General features: G+C 49.4%; 1 protein-coding gene across 2 annotated transcripts in view; it reads left to right on the top strand.

Moving 5' to 3' along the window:
• The first annotated feature begins 652 nt into the window (after positions 1–652).
• Positions 653–16509, top strand: part of LOC119393317 (mucin-5AC) — an 87781-nt gene continuing 71924 nt past the window's right edge. The window contains exon 1 of one of the 2 annotated variants that reach the window (XM_049416203.1): positions 653–1166. Coding sequence is in view for 1 of the 2 variants with exons in the window: in XM_049416202.1 (XP_049272159.1) it covers positions 6805–6875 (71 nt within the window). In the remaining variant the exon portion in view is untranslated. Of the gene's footprint in view, positions 1167–6767; positions 6876–16509 lie in introns of those variants that run through there. The other variant, XM_049416202.1, reaches the window with a different exon arrangement.

Below are 16509 nucleotides of genomic sequence, written 5' to 3'. Positions count from 1 at the left end.
TGGCTGCCTTGCTTCGTGGTACAGGTGCTGGGTGATCATTACGGAGTCATTTACACTGTACACATCGAACTTACATGTCATTCTTGCCGTGTTGACACGCCAAGAATGACAAGACGCCTGTGACAAAGATAGGTCCTCCTATCGAAACGTCAGCCAGCCTGTCTTAGGCAACTTGTCCTTTTCATTCAACCTAATCGCACACTGTCGCACCAGTGCCATTTGTGTGCGCGGCCTAGGCCTCCCACGTGGGGACGTGGAGGTCTTGCCTCTTCGCCGCCTCGCGGGCTTGCTGGGTGGCCCATAGCTAATTGTCGAGGTGGGTAAAAAAATAAGAAAAAAAATACGCGGTTTTGTCAAAGGTTGTATCTGTAACCCATTCCTGCCTACGAATTTGCAAAAAGCCTGCAGTACTGACTAAAATAAATACCGATTGTTTACACTACGGAGGGGTGCGCGACATTGACGAGAGCGAGCTTTTGAACGGTGCCGCGCTAATCTCGGTCGGCGCTGTCCGGCGATTCGTTGCCCGCTGGTATCGCGTCGCGCCGCCAGGCGCCGCCGGCGTCGACAGCGATTCGTCGCTTTCTCGCAGCCGCTCTCACCGCTCCCTGGCTGCGCGTTTTGCGAGAAACCATTTTGTTCGGCTTGCGCCGGCCGGCGGAAAAGAGAGGGACGGGAGGCTGTGCGGGCCGCCGGCGCTCCTCTTTTCTTTTTGCTCGCGGCTCTCCCCATTGAACGCAGTGGTCGCACATCGCAGTTCGTGTGTGACAGTCGCCGTAGCGGTTTACCGCTCGTGACGGTGATTTGTTGGCACCCAGTGTGCGTGCGCGATTTTGTGAGCGTCCTGTTCTGCCGACGCCGGCGTCGCGTGCTTTCTGGTGGCGATCAGCAGTAGCGGCAGACTCCTGCTGCTGCCGGCACCCGGAACGAGAGGGCGAGAGAATGGAGGAGGGACGGCGCGGATGCAGAAGCCCTGCTCGGATGCTGCGCCGCTCCTCTCGACTGCTCCCTTCTCGGCTCGCTTATTGATCGTCGGCACCGTGCGACGCATTTTCGGGCCCTGCGCTTCGACCTCGCGTGCGGTGTGACGTCGCTGCCGCCTGTGCGGAAAGGGCGACCCGTGGATAACACTCTTCGGACGAACCGAGGACCCGTGGAGAGCCGTGGTACGTGCATTCACTACGGTGCCATTCATTGTCCGGGTAGTGTCACAGCGGTGCTATGTCTCGCGAAGGCTGTCAGCGGCAGAGAGGGTTTGTCGAGAGCTGTGTGGTGATGGGTAACAGTTTGTGTCGTTACTCTCCTTCTCTCTCTCTGTCTGCGTGTGTTTTCCACTGTAAGCGAGTACGGAAGTCTTCACATTCGTGACAGACAGCGTACAAACAGGATTTGGAGCCTTTCCCTAGTTGAACTGAAGGATATTTATGGATTTATTTATTTCTCAGTGTAGGTAATTACCAAAACCATAAATCGTAACAATACTGCTCTTTTATGCAATCGTTACAGGAGCAGAAACATGTTAGTTGTCGCGCACCTTGCGCATATGCAGCCGCGTTTGAATGAAATGACTGAGAATTATTTGTGTGAATTCGGCGTACCGGCAAAGTGCGCTAGCGAGCCTTCTTGCATCACTGTAAGCGAAGGTCGCAACTCGAGCGCGCGCGCCTGACGACAAAACTATAGATCTGACGCAAGCACGTGCGATTCATCAAATATTTACCTTGGGAGGACACCGCTGTAACCTGGACGTGCCACCGTGACTCCCTTTTACTTCTTCGCGAGACGTATATTTTTCTTGTCATCATGTTATGGAACGAAGCGGCCCGCCCGTGACATAGTTTTGATCTAATTACGCGTTCTAACGTTCCCTCGCTACTCGTATTAATTTGGCGTTGTTGTAAGCGGTTGACGTACGTTTACACCCGTCGTTAAGCGGCTGCGGCTCTGCTGTGCCACGCCCGAAGTTCACCGGAGACGCGTACAAAGCGTCTAGCCTGTCGCTCCGACGTGTTTTTAACCGGGTAATATAGATTCCGTTCTATCAGATACCTCTTTAAATGCGGGCCGACACATTGCGCGTGTGATTATTTATTCGCAAAATTTTCTCTTATGTCTCACTCCAGCAAAAAAAAAAAAGTGTAAGAGAGCTCGCCGATGGCGTCTTAAACGAGGTCACGTGCATTTTGCTCGCCGAAATTGATTGCGCCATCGCGTCGTTAAGTGCTGAATGCCAAAGAAAATAGGCTTCACATCTTGCTCGTCTTGTTCCATCTGTCAGAGCTGTGGCGGCGTGTGAAGCAAGATTACGTGTCAGGCGGCTCTAACGAAACAGTTAGGGAGCGTGACGCTAGTTATAGCGACATTTTTCAACGAAGGGAACTGTTACTGCAACGTTGCTGGTCACTTGGCGTTGACAATGCAAATTTGCGCAGGGATGACAGTATAAGAATACATGTGAAGGGTTTGGTATACGTGTCTCGCGGAGAAAGGAATTTTTGTTACCATTTATTTATTTATTTATTTATTTATTTACTTACGACACTCTCAGTGCCAACATGTAGATATTGCAGAGGGGAGTGGTAAAGAAAGCATAAAACAAAACTGTAAGTACAAAAGAAGCAGTGCAGTGTTTCTGATTGTGCAGTAATAATAGTCACTGAAAGGCACAAGACAACGTGAGTTTACAACGGAAATATTCATATAAGGAAAATAGTGTAATATGTTTCTAATTGTACAGGAGTAGCTAATAACATACAAGTAAAAGTGCAGTGTTAATTATACAAAATGGCCATTGAGAGGTAATATACAAGGTAGTACAAAACATTGGGTTAATAATGTCGCACATGTGTCATGATCTGAAATTGTTACTAGCGATATGGGAAGGCAATTCCAATCATTTGATGTGCGCGGTGTGGGACTGCCGGAATTATTCAATTTTAGACGACGGGATGCCAACCTTATGAGCATGATACAAACGGCGCGAGACACAATAGGGAGAAAGTATTACCAAATCACGTAGGTAGGAATGATGAGGAAATTTGAAAAACGCTTTATCGGAGCATTGTACGACGAGAAGCAATCGTGGGTAATTTAAGGTCGCTGACGAGCGCTTATTACGCCTGTACTCCTATTCTCATATGCGACTAGACGGATTATACAAGTACACTTTCCTTTACCCATCCAACAAACGTGATCACAGAAACTCCCCACATCTAGCAGAATGGCTTCTCCTTTATCGTGTATTCAAGCACGACAATCGTTGCCGACCTTGACGGTTCTGCTGGGTCTAATGACTCTTTGATATCTGCCTCACTTCCTTATCGTCGTCAGATGTTCTCCCTTCGGCGGACGTTTCGAAAGGGGGGAAGTATTATCTCGTACGAACACACGCGAGCGCTGATATCTTCAGACGGTACAACACCAGTTCATGGATAGGGAAGAATTGGTGTTTAATCGTCGCTGAACTTTCTTCACTTTGATGTGTTGCTTGATTGGTCGGTGATGACTCCACGGTCGCGCAACACGATACTTGACCGTGAATGTTCGCGCGTCTGATCTAGTTTTCTGTGCACCAGGCCTTTCGTTCACGATAACAGTATAGCGGTGATGTTGCATGACGTTGAATGATGGAAGCAGTGATGCTGGCCTAATGGAAGAAGTCGCACGTAGCGCATCAAACATCTCTCTATTTATGGGACCTGGAGCCGGGCATCCTTGCTATACACATGTGTGTACATAAGATTCGTCTGAGGAGTACTTTCCACCTCATCGACTGATCGAATAGCCCCGACTGCGAACACTGAACGTCTCTAGTGGGATGTGCAGGAGAAACGGAAGCTGGAAAGTTTTCTGGCCAGGAGCCGGCAGTCAACCTTTGTTAGAAGGCGCTGTTCTCCGCCCATGGCCTGGTGGAACAGTTTTGAGATATGAAACGAAAGTGTTGTTAGACTTCCTGTGTGAAAACGGCACTGGACGAGTGGCTCTTTAGGCTCCACCGTGTATAACGTACACACGCATATACGCTTTGATTTCTTGTCGTCGCTATACTTTCATCATCCCCCCCCTCCCCCTCTCCCCATCCTTTTCTTTGCTCTCTCCTACAAATAAAATCTCATTCTCCCTCTGTCTGATCGACGTGGACGGCGACTTCGCACAGTTCGGTGGTCGTGACTACTTGCTCGCTCAGCAACGCGTCATCACTGTCCTTGGGACGTCGCGAACGCTCTCGAGGACATTTCCTAGTGCGAGCGGACAACATGCGAAAACTTCTCCACGCCGAGTATGCAGTCTGATGATTGCATAGTGACCGTAAACACGGCACGCTGGCGATGTGCGGGTCTTTTTCTTCCCTTCCGTTTGTAATGACGGCGTCGTGTGTTCTTTTGTCGTGTGTTAAAACCGCCTGCTTGTATACTGCCAACGCAGCTGGGGGGTTGCTCTATACGTGCCATATCGCTTTGTGGCAAAGAAGACTACGTTTATAAAGCCCGGTCACCGTGCGAGTCGTGCCTCTGTGTAACGTCAGTCGCGGACAACGACGAGTGCGTGAAGCCGAAAGGAAGAGGAGGAGAGGGCGTAATGGTTTCAGTGCCGGAATCGATTAAAGGTCCGCCTAGCGTGCAGGCACGTTTCAGCGGTAGCCGCCGGGCAGCGTGTGCACGATGCAGTGCAGTCCGCTTATTTCGATCGCCGCCGCTGCTGCTGCTGCTGCTGTATTGCTGATGCAGGCTCCATATTGAGAGAGGAGGCTGCAAGCCGTGCCGTGTAATTTTGTGGGCGGGCAGAGCGGGCGCGTGTGTGTCTGCCCGCATTATAAGTTCGTCAGGGTCCGTCCTTCCTTGAGAAACCCGTGCATGGGTGGAGGAGACAGACTGATGGCCTCCACGCTGCCTTTGCCGGAAGCTATATGGGGCGCAGTTCATTTCGCGCGATCGCCCGGGTACATCCTCGGCGCAGTGCGTGTCGCGGCTGCCGCCTCAGTAAGTCACGTGGCCGGAGGGCTGTCAGCGCATCGCGCCGGCTCTTGCGCCATAGCAGCCGGACTCGTGGGCTCACGCAGTAGCCGTGCAAGTTCACACCCACGTTGAAGTACATAAGCTGTACGTACCTGGCCCTAACAACGCCGTCTAGCTCTGTTGTGTGGGTTGCAGTTATGCCGACTGAGGCAGTCGCTCTGAATCATACCAGGCCTTTCCGATCCTTCTAAGGTCATTGGAGTGTAGGCGAGCTGTGCGTGGCTCGATCTCTCTGGACGGATTGCCTATAGGGACAGACCTCCGCAGGAAAGCGATTCCGTTGCTTGACGCACGTGTGCCGTAGCGTCCGCGGTTACGATTCTGCACCGAATCAGCCTCGGTATCTGTGTTGCTGTTTCACTTGCGACGCTAACGGGAGAAAAGACTGCTTTATAGACGGTCATCCGAGAAATCAAGTACTTTTCAGGAATCGTGATTTCGGCTTTCGTTACGCGCACTTAGAAAAGTAAAATCGAACTTGGATAACGTTCTAGCGCCAGCGATTGAGGACAGAAGAGGGACGTATACATGTGCTAACATCAGCATGCAGTTTCTTCCGTAGCGTGTCAACAGTCGCACGTTGCGCATCGTGTTGTCTATACGTCACGCTCCTGTCCTTTCCTGCTGGCGCTGAAAAGTTTTCCAGGTTTCCCAATCAGCACCTAAATGTGTGTACACGACACCTCTTGCATGACAACGCTTTCTCTTCCACTGTTCTGCTGTCTAGGAAATCGGTGGTAGTACGCAGAACTGTACATATTCATTATGATTTAAGTAGCGCACTGACGGACGAGGACAGAGAAAAAGAAGGTGCACAACACGGACAGACCTCCGCAGGAAAGCGATTCCGTTGCTTGACGCACGTGTGCCGTAGCGTCAAGCAACGTACGGCGCACGTGCCGTTCTCTGTCCTCGTCCGTCAGTGCGCTACTTAAATCATGATGAATCCGTACCAACTAGCTCAAGTTTCAATTCTCACACTGTACATATATTCGCTATGCAACTTGGTTTCTTGCAAGCCAACCTGTCCGATATTAAATTCACTGGAAACCCCCTTCATCATTCTCCATATCCCTGTCTCTTGCGCGAAAACGTTGCTTTTACTGTGGTGGCACCTATGGCACGTTCAACAGTACTCGGTATATTTTTTCTTCTTCGAACACAAACGAATTGCATGCAGGATCGCATGTGTTTTCGCGCTCTGTGAAGCAACACCGCGTTTTTGCTTTTCACGAGATGCTTCCTTTTGTGTACTGAACAGCGGCGCCGCCTTTCCTTCCTCATTTCGAAACAATAGGTCGGCGGGGCTTCATAGTGCTTTCTCTCTCTCTATTATGGAAACGTGTTGTGACGTAAGCGTAACGCGCAGCTCGTCTCGATTCCACTTTTGTTTTCTTTAGCATTCGTTTTGGCGTCGCCGCGACAACTCCAGCAGTATGACGCACGCAGTAACCCTTGTTTTCGCGAGTTGGTCTTAGCGGCGTCGCACTGAATTGTCTCACTGTTCTGGCCTGCCGTACGTCATGACTATAAACGTTACTCTGATCCTACTACCGATGACGTTAGAAATTCTGCGTATGTCCGGCCATTTCTTGTCGTACTTTAAGGTATATACGTGGTGTTCCATTCCGATAGCCTGCTTTGAGAGTGAATTCTATCGTGATTGCAGTGTCGCAGGCCCGATGCCGTTGCCAAGCTCGTTGAAGTAAGAGGTGGACTGTACAGTTCCACAGATTTTTTTTTTTCTTCTTTCATTCGTGCGCCCATTTCGCAAGCTTTGGCGTTCTCGATGACATCATGCCTGGAACATTTGGTTACTACAGCGTGGTGGAGTTCATCCGGGTCAAAACGTATTCCAGGGTACGTAACCAATTATGCATGTCGACAAAAAGTTCGTCTCTGATTTCGTCGATCGAAAAACACGTTAACCTAATGCCTTGAGTGAGACGCTAACTGTTTTATGGTTAGGAGAAAACAGAAAGCGTCCAATGACGTAGCTTCCTGGGCGAGTTGGTACATACTGTTCGAAAGAGGACACCATTAAAAAAAACAAGCAAAAACACGAAGATAGCGAAAGAGATGCTGCCTGTTTGTTGTTCTTCGCTGTCTTCGTTTTTTTTTTTTCTTCGTTGGTTTCCTCTTCCGAATAGAAAGCATCCCTTATTGGGGTTTTCGGAGGAATAAATGAACGTGTGAAAAGTGTGCCGGTGTGTTTAAGTAACGTCAGATTCAACGGAGCTAGTTGGTTTACAACTAACATTGGTTCGAGCAGCGGAAGTGAGAACGAGGAACAGCGACGTTCTTGCATGTCCTCCCTTTGTCCTTCGTTTTCATTTCCACTGCTCGAACCAGTGTTTTAAGTACTTTCAACTGGAGAACGCAAACTGTTATACACGCTACAGGCGCGGCCCCATTTCACGGATATTAAAGCTTGTGTACGCACCCACTTTGTTCGGCGGCTAGGCGGGCAAAATGCCGCTCGCAGTTCAAGAAAACAGGTAGGTTTTGCGCGTTGCTGCCACAACGACCGCACCTGTCTCCGGCAAGCGGCAGCCCCAGTAGCAACGGCGACTATGGCGTATGGCATATAGCAGTCGCACGCACTAATGTGTAGTTGCTCTACCACTGTCATCCATCACGCTGCGCGCAGTGCGAGTAGATTTGTTGGTGTTGCTGTGGCCTCAAAAGCGTATATATAGGCTACCTCGCTGCGCGCGGTTTTTTATTCTTCTTCGTCGTCGAACCCCATTGTATTACGGTGTTGCTGCGCCTTCCATCGTATACACGTTACCGGGTATAGGTCGGTGCGTGGATGTAGACCGAGATATAGGAAAACGTGCAAGCTACCGCAACTAGCGAGATTTGCAACGGTCAGCGAGAACTCGGCTACACGCGAAAGACGCGCGACTGCAGCTGAGACTCCGTCCCCTCAGCTCACATATTGTACATCCCCTTCGTTTGCTCATTGTTCTGTATCGCTCGATTTTGTATTGCGGCTGCCATTTGTAAGCAAGCGCTGGCTCTCGTTGGCTTGCCTGAGCCTCTCTAGGTATATACGGCTACGCGCGTGCAGCTCAAGGCATGTCTCTCTTGCATACGACTAAACCCTCGTTATGCATTGTATACACGACTGCACCGGTGCGAGGCGCGTCGCTTTCTCTCACGCACAGCGATGACTTCAGTCTCCCTGCATATACAGTCTCGTTTATAAATCCGTGCAGTGTTGTGAAGGCTATGGAGCCGGCTGATTTTTGGCACCGCGCGTCGAGATTCAGAACCTGTCGACATTGTGAACAATGGAACCGTGCGGATCTCGAAACGTCTTATTGTTTTGATTATTGACGTCGATCTGTTTCATTCTCATCAATGGTATTGCTCTGCCAGACATAATTCTATCGAACTCTCGATTGTATGTATATTAACCGCGGACGCAAGGATAGCGCAATGCAATGGTTCGGTGCGATACCTATATAAAATGAAGCCAGAGGGCGAAGCCAATTGACCAGTGCATCGGTGCTGGCCAATTTAGTTGGCTGCTATGGTTAGTCACGTATATATGGTCGACAATCGGCATATGCGCGACTGAGAAATGTATCCAACGTTGTTAGACTGCTACGTTACAAACAAGATTATTCCAGGCAGAGGTACCTGTAAAATTTAGTCTGGAGCGACCGTAATTACCCTTACCATAGGCAATAGAGAACGACAGCGTGATCCGTTCCCAACAGTGCGAAGTGAGGGCCGAAGCGAGACTGTTGTCAGGGCAAGCTTTTCTGCATCGCTTCTGCAGCGCTGAACGCTTTTAGGTGGTCTCTACTACCGCGCGATGGTTGTTCGAGCAGTGCGAAGGCCCTTCACAGGCTGGTAGGCGCCAAGTGCACGCATCATCACGCTGCGACCGACCTAGGAGGGGAGTAAGTCGTTGTATAATGCGCGAGGGATTTAGTGCATCGTCAGCGAACAAAGCTCACTCGCTGTGGCCGCGTTCACCGCACCGCACCGACACGGCCGGGAGGAGAACGGGTGGACGCACACAGCGCCGGAAGTCAGTGAGGGCACGCAGTGTAAGAACGAGGAACCATGGAGCCGCCGTCAGTCGTTCGCTCGCTTTGAAGGCACGCTTGTTGTATACAGTGAAAACTTGCGACCAAAGTCGTGACCGCTGAGTGGATTTCGGCCGCACGAGGGCAAGTCGCGTGGTCGGTGCCTTGAGGGGTCAGCACGGGGGTCAGCATGTGCTGCAGAAAAGGGATGGGTAAACGCGGATGAGAAGGGGATGAAGTACGGAAGTGATGAACATGTATTATTATTATTATTATTATTATTATTATTATTATTATTATTATTATTATTATTATTATTATTATTATTATTATTATTATTATTATTATTATTATTATTATTATTATTATTATTATTATTATTATTATTATTCACGTAAACATGTAAGCACATCACAAAGAGGAGAGAGGCGGGCTAGCAATTGTCTCCTAAAAGGGGAGGGGTGGTATTGGTTACCGTAAGGCTAAGAAAAGGTGGCGCTAACTTCTGCAACCCATGAAGGAGTGCTGCTCAGGGAGCACGGATCATTAGGGGAATCAGCAATAATGCTCAGTAGGAGCATCATTGCAACGCGACTTATATACATCGCATAACTATAGCCGAGCACGAGCATTACAGACAAAGAGTCCATAGTTCGTTGTTGATAAGGATTCCAGCACAGTCTTGCAAAAGCTCAGCGTCGTGATATCCAACTACTCACTCTGTGCGTGGTGGTGTAAGTTATGTCGAAAAGCTCTCTCTTCTTCACCCTCTCTCTCTCTCTGTGCACCTGTGTTGGGTGAGAGACGGTTAAGCGCCTGATATGTTTCTGCGTGCAGTATAAGGAGAGCTTCTCTCTACCACATCGTAACGCGTCGCCTAGACCCTTCTGGCGGTCTCGCAGCTTTGTGTCCCCGGCCGGCACCACGGCTCCTTCAAAAACCTCGTCACGTTCCCGCAGAGCACGGTTCCTATTCCTAGACAACCTGTGAACGAGCCGCCTACCTGCCCGCTGCTAGCCGTGGGTCCTGCCACCGCGACCACTTTCTGTCTCGCTCTGTCATCGTTCTATTCCCCTCATCTCATCCGAGGCGCTGAGCGTTGCTGCCCAAAGGGGCCGCAGAAAATAGCGCCTCTTCCTCGCCTCGCTCACGCAGTCGCTCTCTCTTTAGGAACAAAGGCACAAGAACTCCATTCGTGATCCATCCGGCTTGGCGGCGCATGAGATCACTTGCGCGGCCGACAAAATATGCGCGAGTCGTTCTGTGGGGCCAAAGTCTGGTAGTCGAGTTCGGGTAAAATATAGCGGGTTTGATACTCCGGATTAAATTTGACCGCCTGGGGTTCTTTAACGTGGACCTATAGATACGAGTGCACGAGCGCTTTTTCGTTTGTTTTTTCTCCCCCACGTAAAAATGCTGCCGCCGTGACTGCGGTAAACGAACCCGTATACCCTCGTGCTTTAGCAGCGCTGTATATGCACCGTGGCCGCGAAGCTGCCACAGCCGCTCTTCCGTGTACACGGTTACCGTTCTTCTTCCGGAGCATCTGCGCGCGCGGTCGTGGTTCCGCATCCCCGACCTGCTGGCTACTCAGCCGACGCTCCATGGCACAGTGGGGACCCGCTGGCGGTAAAAGTGGCTCAGACGAACGCCATACTCCGTCACGAGAACGGTCCCCATGACGTCTATCCTCCCCCGCACTTTTAAATGCGAAGCATTTCTTAGCGAACTTCTGCGACTTTGAGCGTATCTATCTATCTATCTATCTATCTATCTATCTATCTATCTATCTATCTATCTATCTATCTATCTATCTATCTATCTATCTATCTATCTATCTATCTATCTATCTATCTATCTATCTATCTATCTATCTATCTATCTATCTATCTATCTATCTATCTATCTATCTATCTATCTATCTATCTATCTATCTATCTATCTATCTATCTATCTATCTATCTATCTATCTATCTATCTATCTATCTATCTATCTATCTATCTATCTATCTATCTATCTATCTATCTATCTATCTATCTATCTAGCCGCCTACGACTTTGTGCTCTCCTGGTCGCTTGGTTCATCGAATGTGCACCAAAATTGGTATGGCGTAACATGACTGTATGACGAACATAAATGACAAGTCATAACATGAAAATCATGACAGGCATGTCATTTACAGCATGATTTACATGCTACGCTCATGGTGCGCTGGCGGCCGTTTCGCTAGCTTGATATACACCAAAATTGGTATCTTGCGACGTGACTGTGTGGCGAACATAAATAACACGAGTCAACATGAAAATCATGACACGCATGTCATGTACAGCATGACTTACGTGCCACGCTCATGGTGCGCTGGCGGCCGTTTCGCTAGCTTTATATACACCAAAATTGGTATCTTGCGACATGACTGTGTAACGAGCATAAACAACACGAGTTAACATGACAATCATGACACGCATGTCATGTACAGCATGACTTCCGTGCCACGCTCATGGAGCGCTGGCGGCCGTTTTGCTAGTTTGATCTACCCTGAAATTTGTATTGCGCGACGTGACTGTGTGATAAACATAAAAACACAAGTTAACATGACAATCATGACACGCATGTCATGTACAGCATGACTTACGTGCCACGCTCATGGAGCGCTGGCAGCGCTTTCGCTAGATTTATATACACCAAATTTGGTATCTTGTGACGTGACTGTGTGACGAACATAAAAACACGAGTTAACATGAAAACCATGACACGCATGTCATGTACAGCATGACTTTAGTGCCACGCTCATGGAGCGCTGGCGGCCGTTTCGCTAGCTTGATCTACCCCGAAATTGGTATTGCGCGACGTGACTGTTTTACGAACATAAAACACACGAGTTAACATGAAAATCATGACACGCATGTCATGTACAGCATGACTTACGTGCCACGCTCATGGGGCGCTGGCGGCCGTTTCGCAAGATTTATGTACACCAAAATTGGTATCTTGTGACGTGACTGTGTAACGAACATAAAAACACGAGTTAACATGACAATCATGACACGCATGTCATGTACAGCATGACTTACGTGCCACGCTCATGGAGCGCTGGCGGCCGTTTCGCTAGCTTGATCTACCCCGAAATCGGTATTGCGCGACGTGACTGTGTGACAAACATAAAAACACGAGTTAACATGACAATCATGACACGCATGTCATGTACAGCATGACTTACGTGCCACGCTCATGGGGCGCTGGCAGCGGTTTCGCTAGATTTATATACACCAAAATTGGTATCTTGTGACGTGACTGTGTGGCGAACATAAAAACACGAGTTAACATGACAATCATGACACGCATGTCATGTACAGCATGACTTACGTGCCACGCTCATGGGGCGCTGGCAGCGGTTTCGCTAGATTTATATACACCAAAATTGGTATCTTGTGACGTGACTGTGTGGCGAACATAAAAACACGAGTTAACATGACAATCATGACACGCATGTCATGTACAGCATGACTTACGTGCCACGCTCATGGGGCGCTGGCAGCGGTTTCGCTAGATTTATATACACCAAAATTGGTATCTTGTGACGTGACTGTGTGGCGAACATAAAAACACGAGTTAACATGACAATCATGACACGCATGTCATGTACAGCATGACTTACGTGCCACGCTCATGGGGCGCTGGCAGCGGTTTCGCTAGATTTATATACACCAAAATTGGTATCTTGTGACGTGACTGTGTAGCGAACATAAAAACACGAGTTAACATGACAATCATGACACGCATGTCATGTACAGCATGACTTACGTGCCACGCTCATGGGGCGCTGGCGGCGGTTTCGCTAGCTTGATCTACCCCGAAACTGGTATTGCGCGACGTGACTGTGTGGCGAACATAAAAACACGAGTTAACATGACAATCATGACACGCATGTCATGTACAGCATGACTTACGTGCCACGCTCATGGGGCGCTGGCAGCGGTTTCGCTAGATTTATATACACCAAAATTGGTATTGCGCGACGTGACTGTTTTACGAACATAAAACACACGAGTTAACATGAAAATCATGACACGCATGTCATGTACAGCATGACTTACGTGCCACGCTCATGGGGCGCTGGCGGCGGTTTCGCTAGCTTGATCTACCCCGAAACTGGTATTGCGCGACGTGACTGTGTGGCGAACATAAAAACACGAGTTAACATGACAATCATGACACGCATGTCATGTACAGCATGACTTACGTGCCACGCTCATGGAGCGCTGGCGGCCGTTTCGCTAGCTTGATCTACCCCGAAATCGGTATTGCGTGACGTGACTGTGTGACAAACATAAAAACACGAGTTAACATGACAATCATGACACGCATGTCATGTACAGCATGACTTACGTGCCACGCTCATGGGGCGCTGGCAGCGGTTTCGCTAGATTTATATACACCAAAATTGGTATCTTGTGACGTGACTGTGTGGCGAACATAAAAACACGAGTTAACATGACAATCATGACACGCATGTCATGTACAGCATGACTTACGTGCCACGCTCATGGGGCGCTGGCGGCGGTTTCGCTAGCTTGATCTACCCCGAAACTGGTATTGCGCGACGTGACTGTGTGGCGAACATAAAAACACGAGTTAACATGACAATCATGACACGCATGTCATGTACAGCATGACTTACGTGCCACGCTCATGGGGCGCTGGCAGCGGTTTCGCTAGATTTATATACACCAAAATTGGTATCTTGTGACGTGACTGTGTGGCGAACATAAAAACACGAGCTAACATGAAAATCATGACACGCATGTCACGTACAGCATGACTTACGTGCCACGATCATGGCGCGCTGGCGGCGGTTTTTCTCTCGTACTTTAGTTTGTTTATTTATTAATTTTTCGCGAGAACGTTGGAGGGGCGCGCGTGCTGAGGTCGTGCGCATCGGTTTCGCCTCGCGTCACGGCCCGGGCCTTCTGTTCCCGCATAGCGCGGCGGTAGCCGGCGCGTGCGCGCTCAGGTAGTACATACGCGAGGTTCTCGGAGGAGCGTGAGCGACCTGTTTGCACGCTGCTGTTCTGCACGCGGAAGAAACCCAAGCCCAGCGTATACGATACGATACATGTTGTGCACGTACGAAAGCCTGTGTAAAGCGTATGCGCGCTCGCGCAATTAACGGCCTCTCGAGCCTCGACGTGTGTGCTTTACGGGCAGCTGCGCGCGCCCGGAGAAAGCTGATACGGCTGACCCCGCCTCTGTAAGCACCGCTCGCCCATGGACGGCGCGCGTGTGCGCCTGATTGTGCTGTGGGGTATTAGCGTCAGTTTCAGTCTGGCTGCACGCAGCAGGCAAACGGTGCTTGCTGTGAATTATGGACATTGTTGCTGGCCTCCAGCCTCTTCGTCCTCTGAGTCAGTGGCTGGACTTAGCAGACAGTCATCAGTAAATACAGCTCATCGAAAGCTCTTGTTGTCGTTAAAAAGATCTTTCTTTCTTTCTTTCTTTCTTTCTTTCTTTCTTTCTTTCTTTCTTTCTTTCTTTCTTTCTTTCTTTCTTTCTTTCTTTCTTTCTTTCTTTCTTTCTTTCTTTCTTTCTTTCTTTCTTTCTTTCTTTCTTTACCTTATGCAAAAGATTTATTTTTTGGCCGACTGTACAGATGTGTTGTCGTCCTGACACTATAGATCAGGTATTTACTGGTCGTTCGCTGCTCGTGCCTGGCTTCGTTAATGTTCGCGACTTCGCTAACGTTGGTTATATTTGACTGTCCTCTTCGTTCTTCGGTTGTTTCAGTATTGGATACGAATAGCGCTGTACATGTAACCACATTCTCATCAGGATGAGATGAGGTCAGTGTAGGGTTTGGGACCTGAAGTGATGAGCACTTTTCGAAAGAGCCTTGATCGGTCTCGATCCTGCCGCCGCGTGAAACTAATCTTCTGTGCTTGCTATGTCTTGAGTGGGTTTGACGGTGTCCTCTGTCGAAGTAATTATACATTTAGTTTAAGTGTTGTTCTGCACTGTAGACAACGTTAGAGCGCGCTTTGCATTGTTTGAAGCAGCCTGTCAGTGTGACCAGTCAAAAGCACTGCCATTGCGACGTCTTGTATAGCCAGAATAAAGTTCCGCTCCAAAACAGAAACCAAATAAACCACCAGATATGTGAGGCATATCATACATGCACGCAGATTCCGCCTCGTCTGTCACCCTTCATAATGAACTCAGATTCGTGAGTACTACGTTGTCCTGATGCGCCCCGTTTATCTGGCATGCACTCCGTGTTTTTTTGCTCTTACATAAATTCCTGTCACATAACGCGTTCAGTTGTGAATCTGCGCTCGTTTATGAACATCTGCCTTTGTTCGCTTCGCGCTGTTAATTCAAAGACAGTATGTGTCATCGCATTGTTCAGCAATGTCTTTATCCTCCTCCTCGCTCTATTGGATACACTGCTGCTACAGTGCCCAGCAGGTCTGGCCTCCGTATGTCCTTCGCTGATCGCTCTTTCCTTCACGGCCCACTGGCTCGAGTAGGCAGCAGGCTTCAAATATAGATGGCAGCGCTCACGCGAGCGTTATAACTAGGCCGTGATTACAGATTGGCACAGGAGAGAAACCTTCCCGTTAAGCCGGGACACGCGCGTCTATCCACGCGCAGTGCAGCGTCTCGAAATACTGTAGTTACTCGTCAGCACGCGCTAACGGCTAGTCTCTGCTCTGCAGTTGTGTGCTCACTAATGTGTACATGTGGACGCACGCTCGCGTAGCCGGGCAGCGAATTCGTATGTAGCGTGGCGATTTTAATCGCTGCCTATGAAAAGGAAAGTTCGTTCGCAGTGCGGGTCTGTCCGGGCAACGGCCGCTGTACGCATGCACAGGCACGCTCGCACGTCATTTGCATGTCGCGGGGTGCCTGTACATTGTTTCGGCTTCGTTTGGGCGAAGCGTGCGTCGACGCCGGAGTGTCGATAAATTCCCCATACGCGCTTAATCAGCGCTCTGAATGGCGCAGCTCAGGTTGGTCGGCCTAGTTGGAACGCTTTCTGCACTTTAGAAGCTGCTGTACGCTAGCAGCTTCTATGTTACTTCGATGGTCCTATCGACAGAAGCCCCTTCTTACGGCTGGAGTTAGGCCTACTCCTCTATAGTTAACTACAGAGGAGTTGACGATTGTGCTCTCAACGATCTTGTCGGGACGACTTTGTGACTCGTGCTTTTGTTACTCGTGGCAGGGCTACGTTTTACTTCATTTTTGTTTTATTTTTCGGCTTAACTCTATCTGCAATTTCATGTGGCCACGGACTCCACCGGCGCCCGTCCATAAGCGGAGACCAAGGAAAACTTTTGCGAGCATCTCGCTTGTGCGGGGTTTTACCGCGAAAGCGCGGTTATGATTACAACAGCAGCCGATTTTGCTGGCGTCCGCCGCCGGTGTCCGTCCGTAACGGCTATTGCGCGCAACG

Source organism: Rhipicephalus sanguineus, chromosome 5 (genome assembly GCF_013339695.2).
Source record: "Rhipicephalus sanguineus isolate Rsan-2018 chromosome 5, BIME_Rsan_1.4, whole genome shotgun sequence".
NCBI classification, from domain to species: domain Eukaryota; kingdom Metazoa; phylum Arthropoda; class Arachnida; order Ixodida; family Ixodidae; genus Rhipicephalus; species Rhipicephalus sanguineus.
This window is presented reverse-complemented; position numbering and strand designations above follow the sequence as displayed.